General features: G+C 39.1%; 2 protein-coding genes across 3 annotated transcripts in view; one reads left to right on the forward strand and one right to left on the reverse strand.

Annotated features, from left to right (window-relative positions):
* Positions 1–6678, forward strand: part of c19h10orf88 (chromosome 19 C10orf88 homolog) — a 30190-nt gene extending 23512 nt beyond the window's left edge. The window contains exon 9 of one of the 2 annotated variants that reach the window (XM_051940010.1): positions 5589–6678. In XM_051940010.1, the coding sequence (XP_051795970.1) occupies positions 5589–5652 (64 nt within the window). In that variant the 3' untranslated portion in view covers positions 5653–6678. Of the gene's footprint in view, positions 1–1178; positions 2175–5588 lie in introns of those variants that run through there. The other variant, XM_051940009.1, reaches the window with a different exon arrangement.
* The window catches only part of htra1b (HtrA serine peptidase 1b), a 41586-nt gene that overhangs the window by 6038 nt on the left and 10304 nt on the right, over positions 1–25244 (reverse strand). Inside the window, exons 2-8 of the mRNA XM_022207071.2 lie at positions 24306–24405; positions 23489–23603; positions 21894–21983; positions 5625–5819; positions 4597–4629; positions 3551–3665; positions 1425–1482 (exon numbers count right to left, since the gene is read on the reverse strand). Of these exons, the coding sequence (XP_022062763.1) occupies positions 1425–1482; positions 3551–3665; positions 4597–4629; positions 5625–5819; positions 21894–21983; positions 23489–23603; positions 24306–24405 (706 nt within the window). The remainder of the gene's footprint in view (positions 1–1424; positions 1483–3550; positions 3666–4596; positions 4630–5624; positions 5820–21893; positions 21984–23488; positions 23604–24305; positions 24406–25244) is intronic.

Genomic DNA, 25244 nt, shown 5'->3' on the forward strand with positions numbered 1-25244 from the left:
AAACTTTTGAACAGTAGTGTACATTCCTGAGATTGGAGAGTTTAGTGATGAAAAGTTTGTGCTGTCCGTCAGATCCAAAAGCCAAAAAACCAAGAACAGCATTAAAAAAACATGTCCTGTGTGGTCTTTAGCTCTTATTCTTCCCTCATCTCCAATTACAACCACATGGACGGACCGGAGACAGAACGGCAGCAGTAAAACTACCATGTAGCTCCAACATCTGCTCATTTAATAATACAACAGACACAACACTCAACATGTTGTGGATGGCAACAGAAACTCAGAGGAGTTCTCTACACCGGAATGAAGTTACATTTTACAATATTATTTCCTCTGTCTATCTCAAAAACTTGTAAAAACTATTTCCAATAAATAATCCTCAAAAAATGATGTAAAATTTGACATTTCTGTGTATTAATCTGTTCCCAAATGTTAAGTCGTTAAATGCAGCATCATCAGGGCAACTGCATCACGATGTCATGACACATGAGACAAAGACTCAAACATCTCCCAGATCACTTCTACAGTGTAGTAAAATGGTCTGTAATCTTTGCAAAAAGGGTCATTATTGATGAGACAAACAGGCTGTTGATTTTAAACGTACCCTCTGGTGTGTTTAAAACGATCTAGCGGTCGTAAAATGGAACTTGTTTTGGGGTTTGGGGTGTTTCCTGCTGAGCCTCTGGAGGCCGGTTTAGGCGTGACTCTGACCTGGAGGCTGTGGCCTGGATTGACTCGCATTCCTGATCAAACTGGTCATTTGGCAGCAGGTAGCTAAAGCTGAGCTCACGCTCTCGATACGATCGCCACCCTTTTTATGGATGGAAGTCAGGATTGAGAAACATCCGGAGATTAAACAGACTGCAGCAGAACGGACTGACGTCATGGAAACCCAAGATTTAAAGCAATTTTGTAATCAGTGCATGTGAAAAAATGGACTGATTATTACGTAAAATGCACTGATGGTGTAGATTTAGTCTAACCTCGCTGTTTGCGTTACTTTTCAGTCACTGTTTTTCGTCACTTCTGGTCATTTTTTTTGCTTTTTCTATCATTACAAAGGTTTAGTAAGTGATTGCGGTTTGGGTTAAAATACACCCATAAAAGCACTTTTCAATCACTGTTTTCTGGTGTTGCTTTCACCCACTGTTTGCTTCAGCTTACACCTGTTCTTTCAGTTCACCACAACAACTCCCCTGCCACTGCATCGAAGGGGCACCATCCCTGCATCCTGGGCTGAGCATCGCCTAAGACGATTGGTTTAAAGAAATACAAACAAGGCAGAGTTTATCCTCTACAGCAGAATGATGACGAGGTGCAGCAGGCCATTCTACAACACCGACAGCTCTGTGGAGGTTACAGGTCTGAATATGTGCGACTAGACGCCACAACACCACCACGAAACATCAGAAACTTTAACTTACGTTGGAGTGAGACTCATCATTCTGACGCCGATGTATTTCTTCTTCAGGGTTGTTTGACCTGCAGAACAGAAGGAAATGTGCCGTTTGTAAAGCACGCTTAGAAAACCATCTTCCTCTTTATTTTATTTGTTTTTAGACATCAACACAAGTCAACAGAAAAGCATAAAGATGTTCGACAGGCAGCTTTTCAAACCGGATATTTAGCGTCTGCGTGTCTTGTAAATTCCTGACATTTCCCCACATCTGTGAAGAAATTACACTGTTGACACTTTCTCACAGCTGTTAATGTCCAATACTGAAAACTGCGTCCAAAAGCTGCTCTGAAAGCAAATCTGGAAATCATTATTTACATTCTGGACTTAGATGTTTACAGACACCGCAGGTAGAAACCTCTAAACTGAAATGGACTCCAATAAAAAATGCTCATGCTTTTAGTCTGTGTTTGGCTCCTGGAAACTCAGTTTAATTCACTCATTATAAACTGACTGCTTTAGTAGCTGCTGAAGGCTGCATTTTACTGCAAAAAAGACTCTCTACTGTTAACTGAGGTGGATTCCAGTTTTTAGTTTTCATGTGTTCATGTTAAATATCAGAAATATAATCAGGCATTTTATAGTTTATGTGCAAATCTTTAAACAAACTGAACAGAACTGTAAGCCTAAAGTTTATCGTGATAAATGGATCTTAAACATTTTACATGTAAATGATTCAGTGTTTGTGCATCATAAATGTTTAAAATTTTGTCATTTTTTTCTGTTTTCATCTCACTCTTGTCCTACTTTGTGCACTAAGTGGTTTCCTTTACAGTGGAAATAGACTGTTTTCTTTTTTTGCTTTAGTTTGTCATTATGAAAGAAATGTTGATTACACAATGTTAAAAGAAGAATAGCACCATCAGTGTGTAGATTGGTTCACTGTGAGAACAGCTGGAACTATGGAAACTCTACTATAGCGAAGAAAAAAAGAATTGTTTTCCAGGTTGTGTAAAATAAGAGTGAATCTTGATGGAGAGGCTTCAAAACCGGCATTCACTTATTATTTCTACTACATCAGGAAGTAACGAAACCTGCAGAGATATTATTACAACCGGGTGTTTATTCTGCCTTTATAATGGCACTGATAGCAGGGCGGAAGCTGAAAAGTTATCTGTTAATTTCCTTTAAGCTGCCCTCAGGATTTCCTAAGAACTAGCAGGAATTTGGCTCCAAATCAAGGATTTTTCAAAGGAAGTCCTGCATAGTTTGGTGCAGAGAAGGAAAACAAAAGGAAATTAAGTTGTTAGGAGAGTGAAAAATAACTCAAAAACTAACAAAATAAATAGCTAAAAGATAATGTTTAGTTGGCAATTTGAGGTGAGGAAAGTTTCAAGGAACCACGCTGGACAAAGGGAGCCATAAAATAATGCAATACTTCATGAAACTGTTGGATTTTAGTGAAAAAAAATCTTCACAGAGGTGGAAAAGCAAGGAAATAGCTTAACATTCATCCACAATAACTCAAAAATTGTTTAAATGGCTCAAAAACGGTTTCAAAATATGGTAAAATTTGTCAGTAATGACTCAAAATGATTAAAAATGACACAAAAATGGTCCATAAATATTTCTTGAAGGACTCAAATTGTGTCCAAAATGACAAAAAAAAATGTCAAAAACAACAAAAACCTGCCTGTAATTCCTCAAAACTTGTTGAAAATTACTTCAAATTAGTTCAGAATGGCTCAAAAACTATTTCAAAATATGCTAAATTTTGTAAGAGATGACTCAAAATTATTAAAAAATGACATAATTAGTTAGAAAATGGCCAATAGGACTGAAATTGCATCCAAAATGACTTGAAATGTGTTCAAAATACCTCAAAATGCCTCAAAATGCATTCCGAAATATACAAATTTGTACAAAAAGACTAAAAATTGGTCTATAAATAGCTAAAACTCTGCAATTACGCAAAAAAAATCATTCAAAATGACTTCAAATCTGTTGGGAATGACTCAAAAACTGTTCATGGCTCCACATGGAAAACTGCCAGAGGAACTAAAACATTTTAGATCTCACAAACATGGAAAAGGACAGAAAATGCCCCAAGATTTCCTCCAAATTGCTTGAAAAGACTCCTAACTGTTGCCGAACCTTTGGCCTGCCTGTCGTGCGACTCGGCCAGGAACTGTCTGATCTTGTCTGATGGGATGGCGAAGGAGATTCCTGCTGTGACCTTCAGCGTGTTGATGCCGATCACCTCCCCGTCCTGCAGAGAAACCACACAGTTACAGTCACACATCCTCATGAAGCTCGTTGTTGTCGCTTTAGTAACACGCCTCCTAATCAGACTCAGCTGTGGACGAGACCTTCTGCCAAGCGTTACCTAAACTCCTTATTTACCTTCCTAATAAGGATTTCATGGCCTCGGGTGTTTGTTTATATGAGATTACGTATGTCTCCGTTTTGCAACATGCGGACGTGTGCCAAAAGAATTACAGTGTGTTTGTGTTTCACAGATATGGAGAGACAAAGTGCCAATTAAGTTAAATCTGAGGGTGGAGAAAATAGCACAGGACTGCTCATGTTTTACCAAAAAATTCTGTTTCAGCTCCTTGAATATTACATGAAATAAACTTAGATAATAAATAACTTTGACTATATGCAGAAAAAACATTGTGTGCAGCATTAATGCATGAAATCTAAGTGATTTTTCCATTTTTTGACAACTGGAGAAGCTGCTTTTATACAGCAAATCCTCTAAAAACAGCCACACAACATAAATAATCCTGTTTGCACTGAAAGTAGCAGCAACATATCTGTTTTTAGTTTACTTAATGTAAATATATGAGCTTTGCTTGCTAGTAAACAGTGCGTTTAATAAATGAAGAGCTCAGAGTTCCCTAAGCGAATCAAATTAGGTTTAGTAGAAATAAAACCATCACAAGGAGACACTTGCAAGGTTATTAGAGAGTTAAAACTCCGCAGAGCCTCTTTGTTTTTTGCAGATTGAGAAAACAGGCTGGCCGTGTGTCTGTGTTAAACCTCATTACGGTTGTTTCATAATAATGAAAATAATTCAAAGTCAGTAATGAATTCAGTCCCTGTATCCACTGGAAACACTTAAATGAGCGTCACTGCAAACATTTAAAACTCATTTTAAATCTTATTTTGGAAGCAACACGTTTTTATTCACTCACCAGGTTGACTAGTGGTCCTCCTGAGTTGCCGTACTGCAAGAAAACAGACACGCAAATGCAGAATGTCAATGTATTTTTTCACATAATGAGACAATTCATTTTCATATTACACAATTTTGGAAGTATTTTCTACGTAAATACGCATTAATTTCTACATCAGAAACCTGAATGTTTTTTTTATGTTATATTAAAGTAAGAGGTTTTTTTGCAGAGGAGATTTTGGATATTTGTTTTTTATCACTCCATAATTCAGAAAATACAGTCAGCAGCTGGAGAGAAAAACTGTTTTTTTTGGCATGTTTTTAGAGCAGAATAGAAAGAACAGAAAGCCTTTAGTGTCATTATACAGCGAATTTTAAAGAGCCGCTCCCAAAGTGCACCAACAGTACACGCTATAAAACATTAGAAAACTATATAAAACACTATATATATATGTGTGTGTGTGTGTGTGTGTGTGTGTGTGTGTGTGTGTGTGTGTGTGTGTCTGTGTGTGTGTGTGAGAGAGAGAGAGAGAGAGAGAAAGAGGTGATATTCACAGAAGTGACATCAGTGTAGGTCAAGAATAAAATATTCTGTAAATCAGGCTGTAAATGATATATGAACAAACTCCTCTGTAAAACCTTCAGAATGTACAAAAAAGGAATAAAACTGGAAAGTCTGGTTACACATGATAATAAAATAAACACCTAAATGTTTATTCGAGATATTTTCCTCCCATTACTCTGAAAGAAAACATGATATGGAGGCAAAATAGTCCAAAATCTCAAAATTGTGCATGAAAAAATCAATATTATTCTAGTCATTCCTAAACAGAAAGACAGTTTGATATTTGAAGGCAGTCTGTGCTGCTAGAGCGGACATTAATGCAATATGAAGAATATCTGCACTCATATTCCACACCAGCAGGTTTGCATTACTGCTGCAGAAGATTTTCACTGATCAGGGACTTTTACAAACACAGTCATGCAGTTGCATCATTTCTACTTCTGCAGGCTCTGGAGACTCTTTGTGTTGGTCTCTCCACTCACGTTGATGATGGCGTCCGTCTGGATGTAGTCCATGTCTGAGTTTCGGAGACCCAGCTCTTTGCCTCCCCTCTGGGTGGTGCTGACGATGCCGGTGGTGACGGTGTTCTGGAGGGAGAACGGGCTGCCGATGGCGACCACAAACTCTCCAGGACGCAGATCTGCAGAGCGACCGAGCAGCAGCACCGGCAGCTTCATCTGCTCCAGAGAACACACAAAGCAGAGAGAAGGAAAGAAAAGTTCAGCGGGATTCAAAATACACAGCCTTTTTATTGACTTCAGCTGATAAATCATAGTTTAGAGACTGTATCTGCTGGTTATCTGGCCTAAAAACTACATTAAATATACATTATAGTGAAGAAAAATCCTAAAAATGATCATGAAAGTGTTGGATTTGAGTGTTTTTCTGCTAAACTGAGCAGACTCTCGGCAGTAAACAGCAGTTTATTCTGTGAGCAGCTGCAGACGGATTTCCTGAGCAGAGCTGAGTCAGCGTTCCTCCAGCATCAGGCTTCTCTTCATGCACAAACCCGACTCTCACCAAAGCAAACTGAGCTATAAATCCCTCGATTCGGCCCTGTGGCCTCGTTTCCACCCGGAAGGACCGACTTCTCCGTGTGTGTCCCGCTTCCAAATCATCGCTTCGTTCCTGACGACTAAAAGCTTCTGACACACAGTTAGTTCTTAATATTTACACCCCAGACTGAAAGCTCTACCACGCAGAGTTTAGAAATAACAAAACATCTGGAGGAGTTGTGAGTCTCTGCTTGTGTTCTGTGTTTATGTTGGTTTAAACATGAAAGCTTTGATTCCTTCCTTAAGATCTGGCGTCATGTGTGGCCACTGATTCCACGTCTTAGTGATCAGATGAGGTTGTAAAAGCTAAAAACTTGACTTTATACACTGCCTACTTTACCCTGTAATGAACATATTTCAAATGATTGATTAATGCATCTCATCGTCACCAGTTTGTTGATTTAAAATGTAAATCTGTGTTCTTGACTGTGTTTTTATTGTGCTGTAGAGCAAATTTAAATAAAACTGAATTAAAACTACAGATTTCAGCGTCATTGTGACTAGTCTGATGTGACACCAGATTTCTGCCATAAAATGTCACTCTGACCGGTAAAAACCATAATCTAATCAGAAAAACAGCTGCAAATCGTCACAACTCGTCTGAACTGTGCTGCTCACAGATGGCTTCCCGTTGGATGTTGGTCCTGCAAAGCGTTTTCACAGTTTTAGCAGAAGCAACAGCAGCTGCTGTGGTGGAGAAGATGGTTAAAAAAATGCAGTGAAATGGAAAAAGCCAGAAGTTTGTGGCGAACTAGAGCTTCCTTCATTATCTTGTGGTGGAAATTTACTAGAGCTTTGGTCTGGGGCTGCTCTGAAAATGGTTTTAAAAGCAAGCTGCCACAACTTCTCAGCTTCTGAAGCAACTGCAGAGATCTGCAACACCATTTTGCATTCCTAAACTCTAATTTAAGGTATTTTAAAGTTAAATTCCCAGTTCAAAATGTCTACAGCATCACTTTGGCCAGTTTAAACTTAATGTAAGAACCTAAAAAGGACAGTGGAGATTTATTAAATTGAGGAAGATATTTTGAACCAGAATGTTGAAAAGTCAGAATTAAACTGGAATGACAATTAGTCAGAATTCAGCTGCAGATATTTGCAATTCAGTCATAGTCTTTGACTCCTTCAAACAAACAATGTGGCTCAAATCAGCCACACTCTCACCTATGCAAAACTTTAAACTTTAATAGAATTTCAACAGGTGAGTTTTATAAAAAATTGAACTCCCTGTACAGCTGGAGGAATGTTGAAATAAGCTATAAAGACCAAAAGAGGGGATGGTTCCAGGCTGAAAACATGTTTATTCCTGCTGTAAAGTTGGACATTTTAACATAAAGGTCTATGGGGATTGACTCGCTTAAGTAGGCAGTCTCTAGTGGACATTTACAGAACTGCAGCTTTGGCATTTCTTCATTTTTCAGCCCTGAACGTTTCTAATTAAGTGCAACAGAGCAACAAACTGTGGACTAAAAGGCAAAGATGTAACGTAAAGAAGCTGGGTTGACTCGTCTAGCTGCTAAACTAGTGTCCTGGCCTTCCTCATCGGTCTCTCTCTTTTCATTTTCTGGCAGATTTTTCATTTTCTGTCATGAAATCCCACCAAAAAATCTTAAATAAAACCAGGACGACGTCCACTTTCGACTCCCTGTTGCAGTTTTCTCGTCTTTTTCCATCGTATGAATCGATTCGCACCAACATGTGGCCACTTGGCAGCTCTCTCTCAACTTCCCTGCTCGTTTTTGTTTTTTTTTGTTTGGTTTGGTTTACATGTACATCTGCAAAAGATATTAATCACAGCAGAGTGTCATTACTGTATGACTGCGGTTCGCTGAGGTGGGAACCGAGGTCAAGAACAAGTCCAGCTGGATGGATTTGTGAGATTCCAACAGATAGTTTGTGTAGTTGTACTTGTGAGCAGCTCCTAAACATTAGCTTTTCCATGCCTGGCTGTGCAGCTTCCAGTGTTGCCGTATAAAAGCTCCACTGCTGCTGCAAACACACTGAACACTCAAGATTTTAATAGGTAATAATCTGTTTAAATGGACTTCAACAGGATTTTATGACTCTCTAACTCGCTCCTTCTTGACGTTATATGAAATCCAGCAAACGCTCAGACTGCAGACCGATGCTAGTGCAACAACAGCTAATCTTCATCAGCCACTAGACAAACACGCTTTTATGTGCATGAGCCAAAAAAATGTGAAAATGAGGATTTTATTGTGCATTTAAAACAAACACGAGCGCCACAAGCTGCTTGCAGTCGGCCTCCAGTTGCTCTGTTAGCATTTAAAATTAATGAAAAGACAACAACAATAAAGAAAAGCTTCTTCTTTCTGTGTGCAGCTTCTCATGCAACAGTGGACAGATTTCCACATAAAACAGATGACTAATGGTGGCATTTTCAAGCCTTAGAAACATTTTTCCAACCTTTAGTCATCATCTTGCAAGTTTATTAAAATGTACGACTGAACTTTAACCCTCAGATCTTCCTCTACACCCTTGAAAACTTTGGTACTTCAAGCTCTTACATGCTGCTCTAAGGTTGCCCAAAACTGTTTTGACAGTTTTCCTCTTTTTGTGTGCAGCTTCTGCACTGACTCATGCAACCCTAACCCTATCCACATGAAACAAATGACTACTGTTGACATTTTAAAGCCTTACAAACCTTCTTCCAACCTTTAGTCATCATCTTCAACATTTACTAACATGCACTCCTGAACATTAACCTTCGGATCTTCCTCTAAACCCTTGAAAACTTTAATGTCTCAGGCTCTTGAATGCTGTTATGTATGCTCTGACAACAAGAACTGCCCCTGTGGAGCCTCTTCCAGGGCTGATTTTGGGGTAGAAAAACTACCTACATTGTAAATGCTAGCAGGTTAGCTCTGATTCAGAACTCTGGCTAGCTCACACACCAGTCAGAAATAATGTTTGAATATGTCGCAACAATCTTCTTTGTTTATATTTCATAGATGCTGAAGATATTTTCATAATTCTGTTGACATTACTGGTAAAACAAAGATGGTTTCTGACAAAGACGTAGCATGTGGTTAACTGGATATGTGACATAGTTAGCCATTTAGCTTTGAAGCTGGTGAGGAAACGGATACTTGGCATTACAGCGAGCTCCACCGTTCTGTTTTCCTGTTAAATGATGGTGAAGATGTAAACATAGTAACACGGTTCCGGTTCCTCGTCTCTGGCCAGTGGCTGAAAAACTCCGACACTGATTGTTTGGCTCTTTAACATCGCTACCAACAATGTAAAATCCACCACATGTGTCATTCTAAACCCTCCATAAAACAGCAGTTATGTCCAGTAGCAACCATTTGTTGCTATTTTGGTGCACTTGGAGTTAAAGTTGCGGTTGAAGCTGTGCCGCAATGAAAATAGAAAGACTAAAAAGACCGATTACACAGGCGGTTACTGGTAACGCTGGCATTGCCTCATGGAAATCCTGAATTCCAGCCGCCTATTGAATCATCGTGACTTAGTTTTTTTCCCTAATGACACAGCAAGAAAATTCCCCAAATGGAAACTAAATATTCTGCTAACTAGTGGATCTGAGCAGCTTTTTAAGGGCAATAAAATACCAGAAATTCAAAGTAAAGATGCTCAAAAAAGTTGTCATATCAACTTAAGACGAAAAATACATTAAAGGCCTACTTTAGACAAATAGTCACTGTGATTTGTTCAAATGTCACATGTAAGTCACCTTTAAACTACACATGTTGACTCAAAGTGCTTTCCAGTGCTAAAATAAGATTCACGAGCAAATGTAACTATATAATTTAAATAGTAAGGGTTAAGATAAAATATTTTACAGTATAAATACAGCTTTAACTGCAGTCTTACTAAAATAGTCCAACAAAATCAGTTACTCAGATTTCAGGGTAAAACTTGTATTTTTGCAGTTATTGTACACTAGAAAAGGCGTGTTTTATTTGGGTTGTTACCAGTTAGTTGTACTTGAGTGACTCCTGTTTGTTGTTGCTGTTTTTTTTTTCTTCTGCAGCCTGCACAGTGAAACAGAATTTAGTTTTATCACGTAATTAAATTATTTATCATTAAGGTAATTGTCAAGCATTTTAAAACACTTTTAAGTGCATTTGGTTCTTGAAAATCTTTTTGTTGGGAAAAATAAGATTGCAGCCTGAAAGCACTTTAACACTTGCAAATGTTTCAACACATGTCTGTGTTTTCCGTTAGAGCATTCCAGGAATAATCCTTGTTTTTTTGCAGAAACGTAAAACAGAAAATGAAAACAGGAATGTAAAAACCCGTGTCAAGTTAGCACTAAAAAGATAATTCATTAACATGAGCTGCACATGCTCATGGATAAACACGAAAGAACTGTACCAATGAACAACCCACTAATAATATCCAGGGAACCTCTAATCATTTCTAATAACTGTACAGATGTACTGCGATCTTACTCTTGTGACAATCTGCCATGTTTGTTATTTGTAAAGTCAGATTTATGAGCATGCATTTTTGAACACATTTAGGGGCATTTGGATCTTGAAAATTAAAACTGCTGCCTGAAAGTCATCCTGTCTGCACTTGTAAGTGTGTCACAGACTTCTCTTGAATAACTGTGCACTTTCTGTTGCAGTTCTGATGTTGACCACCAGGACAAACTGTTGGTTCTTTAACACTTCTAAAACTTTAAAGCCCTCCAGCTGCTGCCCAGAGTCTGGAGGTAAACCGAGTGCTGGCTCGTCGCTCGCCGTCCTACTAACCTACTTCAGGCCAGATGTGACGCGCAGCAGAAAAAGTGAGACATAAAGCAGCCGTGACTTTCATCGACTCCACCGTTGCATGACAAATGTCTGCTTGTCTGTCAGCGTCTGAGTGCGTGTTGTTTCCTCCCGGCTGACAGACACATGTGCAGCCCATTTCCTCTGTTAAGTAACATGACTGTGACCCACTTTCAGGGAAGGTTTGGTAAGTCGTGGAACAAGGTGAGCGGGAGGGCAAGAAAGAAACAAAGCAGACAGCCAGTTGACAGCATGCAGAGAAACACATGCAGCCAGATGTGACAGCTGTGGAAGTGTTTCAGTGCAGCTGTGCACAGATGAAGACATTTCCAGACTTTGTGCTGCAGAGTTTTGAGTGGCGTGCAGGAACAGCACGTCTGCAGCCACAGGTATGTTCAACACATCTGTACACGACCGACAACAAATCATCAAAATGAAATGTGCAGCCTCGAACAGAAGCCAAAAGTTTGGGATTAAAGTTTCACTGAGCTCCGGAAAATCAGGATCAAAATGGAGACTTGAAACTGCCTGTTTCCCCTCAGATGATGTAAAGTCCTGCACAAAAAGCAGAAATCCATGTTCTCACTTAAATCATTAGGAAAAATGCTTTTTGCACACAGTCTCAGGTGTTTTTTTCTCACCAATAAGGTGAAAGGAAGCTGCATAATATTCCACTGTGGCAGCTTGAGCGCTTTTCATACAACTCTGGCATTAAGCTTCACAAAAATGTTGATACAACTGTTTGTCCAGCAACAGATCGTGTTTTGAAGACCCTGGTGTCACATCTTCTTATACTCCCTGCAGTTTGGAACATTTCCTTTCCCTACCACTTGATTAGATGTATAAATAAAAGGTGTAAATTTCATAATGTAGTGAAGGTGGTGGCAGCATCATGATTCAAAGCACAGTTGTGAAGTCAAAGAGCAGAGCGTCCCCAAACACAACTGACTGGTGGACGTAAAACACACTCCAGGCCTGAAGAAGAAATTGAAGTTTAATTTAATGAATTTGCTTCACATTCAAAAAATTTTGAAGTTGAAAGTCAATTTAAGTTTATTTAGTAAATGTGTAAATTTAATTTCTTTGGTTTAAAGAACATATGATGTTTGATTTCATATTGAAGGTTATCAACCTGTCAACTTTCATTCCATCTTCAGCCAAAATTCATCAATAAAACAAAGAAAGAAGGCTGAGTTGTCCCTTTGTGTTCCTCATGGCCAAACAGGCTTTTTTCAAGTTTGGGCAAAACTGTGTTGAAGCACGTACAGAACGGTAGTGGCAATATCATGATATGAAGCACGGTGGCGGCAGTATTATATTATAAAGCACGGTGGTGACAGCAGTCAGTAACATTTCTTTTTTCCACTACATGATTAATTAAATGCATGAATATAAGGTTAAAATTTCTGTTAGTTTCAAAACATGATTCTGTTGTCATGTTTTGCATCAACTTGATATTTTGTGTATTTTTAACTACATTTTTCTGTGCATTATTTGGTGTAAAACCAAAAATTAACTTAATAAATTGGTTTAATAACTTTTTTTCTCCAGCTTGAGGTCAAGATTTTAAGTTCTCTCCTCTATCTGCTGAACATTTGGAGTTCTTAAACTGACTTTATCATGATGAGCGTCTAAAACACGTTTCCTTGCATCTACATCAAAGCAGTGACAGACAAAAGGAAGGCAGATAATGAGAAGGAGAGACAAGGGATGAACAGAAGCGCCGCTTTGTTCCTTGTTGTAGCGTTTGGTTCTTTGTTGCTGCTCTGTTGGCGTCTCTTAAATTACGACTAAACACGACCTCTTGGCTTTGTAATCTCGCTGCGGACAAACTGCTGTCATCCTGGAAACCACAGAGTGGGAAACGTGGTCATTTTGCTATTTGAGCTTCAGAACAGAGGAACTTTATGTTGAGCTGATTAGAGCAGCTGAATGAATCCTTTCATAAGCAGCTCCTGGTGTTTACGTCTGTACATGCAGCCCAGTCATTGAGTTTCTGTTTGTGTGTTTATGTGGGTCGACCTCATTGGAAGGACTAATTATATAAGTATTTATCAGTGTACGTATAAATTAGGTTTGCAGCCACAAATTGCATGCATTTCAGTACAAATTGACGAAAAACAATAAGAGCTAAATGCAAAAGCATTTAGCATAAGGTAAAACACTGTGTATTGTGCAGTTTTTCTGATTGTGCACCACCAAACTGAACAGTAATAGAAGACACTTTAAGAAAAAGTATAGTTTCAGGATAAATAATGGGATTAATGCAACCTGAATTCCATTTTTTAGCTTAGCTCATATTAAACCTTGACTAGAGTTCACCAGTAGACACGTGGAGGCTCTGGAGTCAACTGGAAGAAGGTTCTTTGGTCTGATGAGAAAAAAACTTAGCTTTTTTCAGCCACAAGACTAGATTCTATGTTGGTAGTGTCTACAGATTAGGACCCGTACCCGTAGCCTGTGGGCTATGGATACGGCACTTTCCATTTGCCAGACAGATACGGACCCGTACGCGAGTCTCACGAGTCAAGAAGCTGCTAACCACTGCAAACTGTTGAAAGGTAAGCAAAGGTTAGGGTTAGGGTCAGGTTTAGGGTCCGTACCTGTAGTACCGATGCTACGGGTCCGTACCGCTAGCATCTACCGGGAGTCACGTGACCAGATCTCGGGTATCTGATTGGCAAATGGCAAGTGCCGTATCCGTAGTCCACAGGCTACGGGTACGGGTCCGTAACTCTAGCAACAACCTTCTATGTTTGACAGATGCTAAACCCTGCACATAATCACACACACACCATCCCCACTGTGAAGCATGGTGGTGGCAGCATCATGAAGTGAAGCATGGTGGTGGCAGCATCATGATGTGAAGCACGGTGGTGGCAGCATCATGAAGTGAAGCATGGTGGTGGCAGCATCATGAAGTGAAGCATGGTGGTGGCAGCATCATGATGTGAAGCATAGTGGTGGCAGCATCATGATTAAAGCATGGTGGTGGTAGCATCATGATGTGAAGCACGGTGGAGGCAGCATCATGATTAAAGCATGGTGGTGGCAGCATCATGATGTGAAGCATGGTGGTGGCAGCATCATGATGTGAAGCATGGTGGTGGCAGCATCATGATTAAAGCATGGTGGTGGCAGCATCTTGATGTGAAGCACGGTGTAGAAGCTTTGGCAGCTTGGGGCCACAGTTGTAATAGGTAAATTAAACCAATGCTGTATTTATTGTGCAGTTTTTTCTGATTGTGCACCATCATACTGAGCATTGGTAGAAGACACTTTAAGGAAAAGTGTAGTTCCAGTATAAATAATGGGATTAACGCTGCTTGAATCCCATTTATTAGCTTCCAGATTCCTGCAGACTCATAGTTCACTGCTATTCTTAACCAGATGTTAATGTTCCTACTAACACCTGTGTTTTGCTACACTGACAGATTCATAAAGTGTGCTGGGAAACTGTTCTGCTGCATGAATCCAATGAAATGTCATGTTTTCTCTCTCATACAGGACTCAGCCAGACCTTTCATGCGCCGGGTTGAACCAACACAGCAGAGATTTGGCAGCTCTCTGGGGGATAAAGAATTACAGAAATAACAGCAGAGGATTCACACTCTATGGAAGGTAGCTCTTAGTTATAACAAACTCTGATTTTGCTTCCTTCAGATCTCTTTCTTTGAACTCGAGAATTTCTCATTCTTGGGAACAAATCAACTCCTTCCTCTGTGCTGTTCATGCAAACAGCAGCCTGTAAATACTGACCTGCGTGTAAAAGCTGATTGGATCAGCAGCTTCCATAATCTGCTCATGGACACGTGTCATGGAAAACAATCAGGATCAAGGTGGAATATAGCCGCGAGGCTTCGCTGGATGAATCGAGACTCTAAACAGCCGGCAGCTCTTGTCTGCACACGCTGCTGGATGAATGCCTAGGTAGGTCAGCAGGAGGGACTCAAACACTCCCTCGTCTAAAAGCCACAGATATGAATGCAAGATTCTTCCCATTCCTGCAAACTGATGCATCTCTAAAACACCCATTAAATCCTCTGACCTTCGTTTCAGCTCACTGCTTCATTAACTCGCCTCCAACTACAACCAGTGATTGACCTTCACCTGCACTCTCAGGTGTTTCCAGTTTACTGATTAAAATTAGGTGCAGTGACCTGATTTCACCAAACTTTCTGTACTAACAGCAAGCAGTAAGTTGGAGATGAAGTGCAGTTTTTGCTCCTCAAATGATGTATAATCAGTCAGTGAATCAATGCAAACGCCAGTCTGGGTGAACTATGCTGCTTTCTAAAGGCACAGTGCAGTAAAATGGTCAAAACACTCTAGCGTTTGTTTTACTGTGCTGGATGTATGAGAACGAGTTGCTAAGATAGCTGCATTCTGGCTCAGCTAAAAGCAAAATTTAGTTCAATTTCTGATCTTAAAGGCTGAAATCTTGATAATCTGTAAACAGTTTGCAAACAACAGGATGACCAGGAGCAGCTTGGCTCCTCTCAATAAGACCTGAGCTCCGATGAAACAACATTTGGGAAGTTTTCGGTGGCGTTCGTGCTATTTTTGCCATGCATTTGGCAGCTACTTGTGCTTATACAGTGGTTTTTAACAGTCATTTTGTCTCGTTTTATGCTCAGTTTTGTGTTTTTGTGGTCATTTTTCATCTCTTTGCAGTCATTAAAACATGGTGGTGGCAGCATCATGATGTGAAGCATGGTGGTGGCAGCATCATGGCATGTTTTTCTCCTGCATCTTTTGAATGAAAAATCACGCCAAGCAATTTTTAAAAGGCTAGTTTTGATGTATAACTCATACATAAAGCCACTAAATGACAACATAAGCAAAACATTAATCTATATAAAATCAAAGAAATCCCCTCAAAACGATCCATGTGAAATTAAAAATACAGTAGAAACAAAGATGATCCAAGGAATGTTTGGATTTGGTGGGTTTTCATTAATATTAGCTCAAAATTAGTCGGGTTAATCTCCATGATAATCAAATCTTTAGGGTCTTAGCCTTAATATTTCCATTAATTTGATTAAAATCTGTAAAAATTACCATACAGGGTCTCGAAAGTAGTATTTTTTGAAGGTTTCAATCCCTATTCATATCTTAAATAACACTACAGGATCACAGCCTCTATATTTAAACTTGTTAGGCTAATTTGAATGTTAAACATATTCAGTTATTTTACACTTTGTCACTGCAGCTGTTTTTTAAATGTGCTGTATGAATTAAAATGGCTTGACTTGACTTGTCATCACTGCTGAAGCACAGCAGCACAGAATCGTAAACTCACAGATCAGATAAAAGTTTTACTGGTGCCAACTGTCATATAACAAAACAGGAGAATAAAACAAACTGCCTGTGGAGCTGAAAGCAGACAGAAGCAGCTATTTTCAGCTTATTTTTAAGGTCAGAAGCAGCTTATTCTTGGAGGTCTTATACCTATTTTTCAAAATATTGCTAAATAAAAGCTAAATCAAAAGTATTATAAATAACGTTTTGGTTGTTTCGGACTATGTGAAGCATAGTGGAGGCAGCATCATGATGTGAAGCATGGTGGTGGCAGCATCATGATGTGAAGCATGGTGGAGGCAGCATCATGATGTGAAGCATGGTGGTGGCAGCATCATGATGTGAAGCATGGTGGAGGCAGCATCATGATGTGAAGCATAGTGGAGGCAGCATCATGATGTGAAGCATGGTGGTGGCAGCATCATGATGTGAAGCATGGTGGAGGCAGCATCATGATGTGAAGCATGGTGGTGGCAGCATCATGATGTGAAGCACGGTGGAGGCAGCATCATGATGTGAAGCATGGTGGTGGCAGCATCATGATGTGAAGCACGGTGGAGGCAGCATCATGATGTGAAGCATGGTGGTGGCAGTATCATGATGTTCTGAATGCTTCCATTTGTCCTTAAGTTTGTTTAAATATTAGTTCTATGTAAAAATCGTCTTTTTTCAGGTTTTTCCCACTTAGACATGAAGACAAAAATGAAGGTTTTACTTCTTATTTGTTCATTTTCTTCCTTCATACCAAAATGAGCCATTAATTGTGTTTTTTGCAAACATTTAGTTCATTAGGCTCGTAAGTAATGCTAACTTCATGGTATAAATTTGACCCTTGTAGTTGTACCATTGTAGTTGACAACTTGCTTGACAGTTACTGTTTTTATTATTTTTTAAACAATATCTTTAAATTTCTGCAATCAAGTTGTTGATTTAAATGTCTACAAATGACCAGGAACGATCCCCAGACCTGTAAATATCAGAATGCAGGCTGTAAACAAACTGTGACATTTCAACATCAAATAACCTCCCATTAAAAGAGACAATGTTTGTGTCGATGAATGCACAGTTCAGGTGTGTTTTGTAATGTGAGGGAGGGTGGAGGTCTGAAAGTGATTTGTACGCAAACAGACTCTTCTTTGTTTTTGTTTCTTGCATGCATGCAAACCACGACCACTAATGCCGAGCGTGTTTGTGGACTTCTACACCATTTCACCTCCTGAATCTCCAGTTCCTCCCTGTCAGCCGCCCAAACATGTCCAGGGAAAACCACAACTCTGTCCGACCGGCAAACATGAACTCATATCCTGCAGCGTTGCTCTGTGTGTGTGGGATTATTGTGTTAATTCATGTTTGTCTTGTGCGTTGTGTGTTGATCTTAAGTCAAAACAAGTCTGACTTTAATTCTCTTCGTCAGCCCGGCTTTCTGACTGTGCAGTAAACTTTTTATATTTAAATGTGTGCAATCATGCAGCCAACAATAACAGAAAAAATATGAGCTGTTATTTGATTGCAAAAACAGCAGTAAACTTAATCCTCACACAGCATCCTTGTTACAATAAAAAACAACATTTTCAGACGCCTATTTACTACAAGAAACAGTAAATATTCTCGATATTCCCTTTAAATAGCTTTTTTTAAGAGGCTTCTGGGCTCAGACTTGCAAATCGAAACAACTGCAAACAATGCACAAGTGCTTGTTTTGTGCTTCTTTGCAGTGGTTTTGTGGCTGTTTGTGATGACGTTGCATCTACATGTCATCTGGTCCATCTCTGTAGTCGTCCTTTGGCTGTTGTCCATCTCTTATTGATTAATTTTTGACTTTTTGTAGTTAATTTTCAATTTTGTGAGGTCGTTTTTCACTTCTTTGTAGTTCTATTGCTTCTTTTTGGGGTCGTTTTCTGTCTTGTAAGTCATTTGGTTGCTCTCCATGGTAAAATTTTCATCTTTTCGTCTTCATTTTGTGTCTTTTAGAGGTCATTTTTATGTAAATGTAGCCATTTTGTGTTTATTTGTAGTCGATTTTGTGACTTTCATTCCTTTGTGGTCACCTAATGTGACTCTGTGGTCATGATTTTTGTCTCTTTATAGTTAGTTTATAGTAACTGTCATTATCTGTGTGGCTAATTCAAATCTGTTTGCAATCAATTTTCATCTACTTGTGGCTGTTTTGAATCTCTTTCTGGTAAATTTGGGGCTTTTTGGCATCAGTTGTTGTGCCTTTATAGTTCATTTTCATCTCTCTGTGGACATTGTGTCATTTTGTGTCTCATTTTTGATCTCTTTGCCACTTTGTGACTTTTACAATACAGCAAGCTTGATAGCCAACCAAATGACGTGACTGTAAACGTTGTTTTAACTATTCAATTGATTGTTCAGTGTCTAATATGTCAGAAAAAATCGCATCAATATCACCTAAAGACCGAATTATCCAATTTCTTTTAACCTAAAATTTGAAAATATCAAGATAATTATTAGGATTACGATTTGAGATGCTGTCACCGGCACATTTTCAGCAGTTATGCAGTTAGCTGCTGAAATTAATCATCAATCAGGAATAATAGTATCACAGTATGGGTTTATCAGGGTGTCTGATGAAATAATGAAGCTGACATGTAAAATGTGGGTCAATAAAACTAAGTTTAAAGTGTCATATTATGACATGTAACTGTAGTATATTAAACCTTCTGTTGAAATGCTGTAATATTTTCACAACTCTGACACACATGCACGTGTTAATCCTTGTTGATATGAAAAGACCAACTCAATATCTGTATTTTATGACCTTTAAATCTTCCTGTTGTTGATATTATGAAAAGTGAAACCAGATTAGAGTTGTATAATACAGTGGCATGACATAAGATGCTTACAAAAGCAGGCAGAGCTTTCATAAGTGCAGCTGGACTTGATTTCTCTTCATTCTTCGTCTGTTTTCTCTTATCCGGCCTATTTATAACCCCAATCTTTAATTATGTGCTCTCACAAACAGACTTCTTATGAAATCGCAGAATAAGGATTAGTCTGTCCTGCTCTCTGTCTAATATGAGATCTCAGACTGTGATTAAATGCACTTTGATTGTAGATTACTGTTTTTAAACCTTACCTAAGAAAACCGGCTGAATTTTCTGACCTCAAACAGGAAGTAGCAGCAGTAACCTCCCACCGTCTGGACACAAACGGGACACACCCACCGCCTAATCCGAAAAATGTTTCTTCCAGTTGATAAATGTTGTTAAAAACCTCCCTTCCTCGACGTCCAGTCATCGGCGGACCAAAACAAAGAGCCGTGAGAACACGAAAACCCAAATCAACCCCAACCTGCTCCACAGATTCAAAACTCTCATGAATCATGATATTTTTCTGCTTCGAACTGAAAAAAATCCCATAAATTAAAACTAGGCTTTCCTTCCAGGAAACAGAGATCTTGGAAAAACAAAGACAAAAATACCTGAATTCAGCAGTTTGTTTACGACAATAAAAACAAGGTATGAGGAGGGAAAAACATTTGTTATCCGTCTGACAATTCACAGGACATTTTAATCCAGTGTGGAAGCAAAGAAATGAAAGATGATACGCATCTTTTATCTCGAGCCCTGCAGCAAACCTGCTCACTGTCTGATTTCTTACAATTATCATTTCAATCCATTTAAGTAATCACGATGAAAGGCAGATAAAGGAAAATTAATGACATAGACAATGAAAAATAGGTATTTTTTGTTTTTTTCCTCTCTGATAGTGGTCATTTTGTGGTCATTTTGCAGCTCCTTGTGCTTTCACAGTGGCTTTTGAAAGTCATTTTGTCTCGTTTCACGGTTAATTTTGTGTTTTTGCAATCATTTTTTATCTCTTTGCAGTCATTGGAACATCGTGGTGGCAGCATCATCATGTGAAGCATGTTGGTAGCATCTCCCTGTGCTTGTTAAGTGGCTTTTAACAGTTATTTTTTTTCTCAATTTATATGTTTTTGTTATTTTTGACGTCTTTTTTTCATCCCTTTCCAGTCATTTTTTGTCCTTTGGTTGTCTGTGTGGTCATCTTGTGTCTTTTTGTGGTCATTTTTCATCTCTTTGCGGTCATTTTTTTGTCCTTTGGTTGTCTGTGTGGTCATCTTGTGTCTTTTTGTGGTCATTTTTCATCTCTTTGCGGTCATTTTTTGTCCTTTAGTTGTCTGTGTGGTTATCTTGTGTCTTTTTGTGATCATTATTTATCTGTTTGCGGTCATTTTTTTGTCCTTTGGTTGTCTGTGTGGTCATCTTGTGTCTTTTTGTGGTCATTTTTCATCTCTTTGCGGTCATTTTTTTGTCCTTTGGTTGTCTGTGTGGTCATCTTGTGTCTTTTTGTGGTCATTTTTCATCTCTTTGCGGTCATTTTTTGTCCTTTAGTTGTCTGTGTGGTCATCTTGTGTCTTTTTGTGATCATCATTTATCTGTTTGCGGTCATTTTTTTGTCCTTTGGTTGTCTGTGTGGTCATCTTGTGTCTTTTTGTGGTCATTTTTCATCTATTTGGAGTCATCTTGCAGCTCTTTGTGGTCAATTTGTTTCTTTAAGAGGTGATTTTTTGTGTCTGTGGTCATTTTGTAGTTCATTTTGTTTTTTTATTATCACATCTTTGTGGTAGTTTTACTTTTCTTTTTGATCCTTTTGCAGCTTTTTGTGTTTACATTGCATCCCTTTGGTCATTTTGGGACTTTTTGTCGATATAATTTGTCTCTACAATCACTTTACAGCTCTTTGTGATACCATTGTAACTTTTTCTGTTCACATTGTGTGCCTTTGGTCATTTTAGGGCTTTTTGTAGCTGTCTCTTTGCGACTCTTTGTGGTCATTTGATGGCTCTTTGTGGTATTTTTGTAGTAATAATGTGTCACTTTGTAGTCACTTTGCTTATATAGTGGCATTTAACAGTAATTTTGATCTCATTTTATGGATAATTTTGTGCTTTTGTGGTCATTTTTCATCCCTTTGCAGTCATTTTTTGACATTTGGTTGTCTATTTGTGGTCATTTTATGTCTATTTGTGGTCTTTTTGTGTCTCTTTGTGGTCTTTTTGTGTCTGCAGTCATTTTTCTTGCATCTCCAATTACTTTGCCTCTCTTTGTGGTTATTTGAGACTTTCTGTAGTCATTTTGTGTCTCTTTGTGATAATTTCAGATCTTTTTGTGGTCACTTTCCAGGTGTATATGGGGCTTTCCATTTGTGGTTTCCTTGAGTATTTTGTGGTGTCTTTGTGGCTTCTTTGTGGTCATTTTAGATCTTTTAATGGCTGTGTTTCTTTGGTCAATTTGGGGTTTTTTGTAGACATAATGTGTGTCTTTGTCGTCAGTTTGCAGCTCGGTGTGCTCGTTTCACGTCTCATTTTGGTCATTTACTGTCTGGTTGTTGTTATTTTCAGGCTTTTTGTTGTCTCTGTGATTCCTCCTGATCTTTTTTGTTTCTTTGTGTTAATTTTGGATCTTTTTGTGGTTGCTTTGAAACTATTTGTGGTCATTCTGTGTCTCTTTATTTTATCTGCGTTTGCTCCACCAACACTCACCTTCAAGACTCGTAATGCTATTTTGCATCAAAAATCCCTTCATGCTGAAATTAAAACCAGACTCGTCTCCAAAATAGACCCTTCCTTTATCTCCCCGCTGCTCACCGGTGTGTCGATCTTGATCAGAGCGATGTCGGCCTTCTCGTCGATGTCTTTGATCTTGGCATCATATGTGGCTCCGCTCTTCAGCTCCACCTGGAAGAATCAAATAAAACACCATCCTGATCAGAAGCACACATGTTTCACATCCATAAAACACCTCGTTCTTACGAGAAAACTTGCCAGAAAGTGAACAAATACAGACTAAAGACGGGACTCATTTTGCAGCTGGGAGACACCATTTTACTTCCTGTTTTTTGTGAAAGTTTACATCTGTCCACACAAGCTCAGGTCCAGATCTGTTTTTTTGTGCACCTGGATTTCAGGAATTTAGGTCTTGGGATGTTCTTTTCTTACAATACTGCGACTGATAACCTACAATTTCATTTGACATAAAACATTAAAACCACCTGACTAATATTGTGTAGATCAACCTCGTTCATCCAAAACAGCCATGAGGCCGAGTTTTCCATCAGAGCATCTTCCAGAGCATCTTACTGCCTTCTCTCCATAATGAATCCTTCTTTCTAAATGACGCCCACACCCACAGGATGGAAAAGAAAATTCATCAGACCAGGACACTTTCTTCCATTCCTTCGTGGCCCAGTTCTGATGACCACTGCAGGACGCTGTGACTGTGCGGTCGGACACATTTTCTATCAAAACAGTAGGAAGGTTTGCGCTACAGTGGTTCTTCTGTAAGATCAGAACAGTCAACCTTCACTCCGTCTCTGGACCACTTTGTTAACATCCCACAATGCTCATTGCTTTGTAGCAGCTCTGATCCAGTCGTCCACCATCAGAGTTGGTCGCGGTCTCTCAGATCAATGAACTGTTCACCCGGTGCCTGCTAAATCACCCAATCATAATATTCCCTTCACCTGTCAGTGGTTTTAATGCTGTGGTTGATGGATATATGTCAGCAACAGAGAAACAATTCTCAATGAAAACAATTTATAGAATTTAGCTATGAAAGTGAGGTGTTGTGAACATGTTTCTGTGTGCTTCTCATGCCTTAACTCCGTGTTTATTGACGACCACGTGAGCGTTGGTGATGACTCTCCTATTATTCAGCCTGTCTTTGTGGTCATTTGACACTTTGTCGTCATGTTGTGTCTCTTTGTGGTAATTTTGGATCTTTTTGTGGTCGCTTTCCAGGTGTATATGGTGCTTTCCATTCGTGGCTTCTTTGAGTCTTGTGTGGTGTCTTTGTGGCTTCTTTGTGGTCATTTTAGATCCTTTAATGGTTGTGTATCTTTGGTCATTTTGGGGTTTTTTGTAGACATAATGTGTCTCTTTGGTCACTTTTCAGTTCGTGCTTGTTTTACATCTTATTTTGGTCAGTTAGTGTCTGTTTGTGGTTATTTTAAGGCTTTTTGTGTTTCCTCCTGAACTCATGTTCACCCGGTGCCTGCTAAATCCCACCCACTGACGGCTGCAATCAGATAATCAATATTATTCCTTTCACTTGTCACTATTTTTAACGTTGTGGCGGACTGATATATATCAAACAACGAGACACAATTCTCCATGAAAACAATTTATAGAACTTAGCTATGAAACTGAGGTGTTGTGAACATGTTTCCGTGTGCTTTTCATACCTTTACTCTCTGTTTATTTGCGACCACGTGGGCGTTGGTGACGATGAGTCCGTCTTCAGACACGACGAACCCAGAGCCGCTGGCCACCGCCACCTCCCGCTTAGAAAATATCATCCTGAAAAGAAATAGTAAAAGATGAGCCTGGTTTTACATCGGAAACAAGAATATGAGGTCACCTCATATCAGCTGTTCCTGCTGTCAAGTGCTGCACTAAACAACAGAAGGACTTTATTAGGTGGAAATGTATGCTAGAAGCCGTAACACTTACTGTTAGTGTAAACAATTTTTGTAATGGAGTAGAATATTATCGGTTTTGCAGGTATTTAGTGTTAAAACGAAGTGAAAAGTTCAAAGTTTGGCCGGATGATGACTCTCAGTGGAAAGTAGTTGTTTTGTGTCTTTTGGATGTCATTGTATTTGTTTTGTGTGTCATTGTGGTTGTTTTATATGTCTTTGTGGTTATTTTGTGCCCCTTTGTGATTGTTTGTGTCTTTTGTGTGTCATTGTAGTTGTATTATGTGACTTTGTAGGTGTTTTGTGTCTCTTTCTGGTCGTTTTTGTGCTTTCTGTGTATCATTATAGTGGATTTATGTGTCTTTGTGGTTATTTTATGTGTCATTGCAGTTGTTTTGCATCTCTTTGTGATTGCTTTGTGTCGCTTTGTCTAAGTTGACTTTGCCTCTACATATATTTTATACACATTACCTCGTCTAGTCCACAGGAATCCACATGCAACTCAAAGTTTTTGACCACACTGTCGGTATGTGTACTGAGCATTTATACATTTTGTGTAAGGTATACAAGTAGATTTTCTTACTTTCGGTACAGTTCAATATGAACAACAGCAGGTGCGATCTTCTCCACCACGTCAGCAATGAAGTTGTACTTGTAACGAAGACTGTCGGGGTTCTGCTGACCTGAAGGAAGGAAAACAAGGTGTTAATGACCACTCTATGGCAACAATCAAAGGGATTTTCTCAGCAGCAACACATCTCCACCTCATCCATCATGGGAGTTGTCAGACCACAGTGACAGAGGAGGAAACTGTGGGCTTGGGTTGCCAGGTTGGATAAAAAAATCACCGTCTAATTGTTGCTGGCTTGTGAGAGAATCACGTTTCAAGCGTGTGAATCGTGGCGACTGTCTGCGCTTCGACGTTTGGTGCAAACCGACCCAAACTGTAGCCGCTGTGTTAAACCAGATCCAGATGTGCGGCATTGGGTATATAAACTGTAGGTGTAAGAACAGCTGCAGTCTGTCTGCGGCTCCCACCGATGCTTATAAACCAAACGGAAATGACTCAGGAGACACGAGGAGACAGAAACCGTCACTGTAGCTTTACGTAACCCAACACAACATCAGCTGATCATTTGTGTTGTTGGACACCTTCCTCCATCTGACGTAAACGTGTCTTTTAAAGCGAGACGTCGAGACGCTATTAAATAAGACCACTGTTCTATAGTCACAGTTAGAGTATATCACATATTGCGGCTATAGAAGCAGTTAATGCGCACAAATATTGAAAACAAGCTTGTAAATATTCTGGATATTTAATGTCCACGCCGAGTCATTTAAACAGTGACCTGTAGGAGGGTTCAGAAAGCAAACATTGTCTTGTATTGCAGGTATTTTGTGTCTTTTGTGGGTCTTTTAAGTGTCTTTGTAGTTGCTTTGTGTCTATAGTTTTTTGTGTCTCTTTGTAGTTGTTTTGTGTGTTTTTGTAGTTTTATGTCTCTTTGTAGTCGTTTTGTGTCTC

This window comes from Acanthochromis polyacanthus, chromosome 19 (assembly GCF_021347895.1).
Source record: "Acanthochromis polyacanthus isolate Apoly-LR-REF ecotype Palm Island chromosome 19, KAUST_Apoly_ChrSc, whole genome shotgun sequence".
Classification (NCBI taxonomy): Eukaryota; Metazoa; Chordata; class Actinopteri; family Pomacentridae; genus Acanthochromis; species Acanthochromis polyacanthus.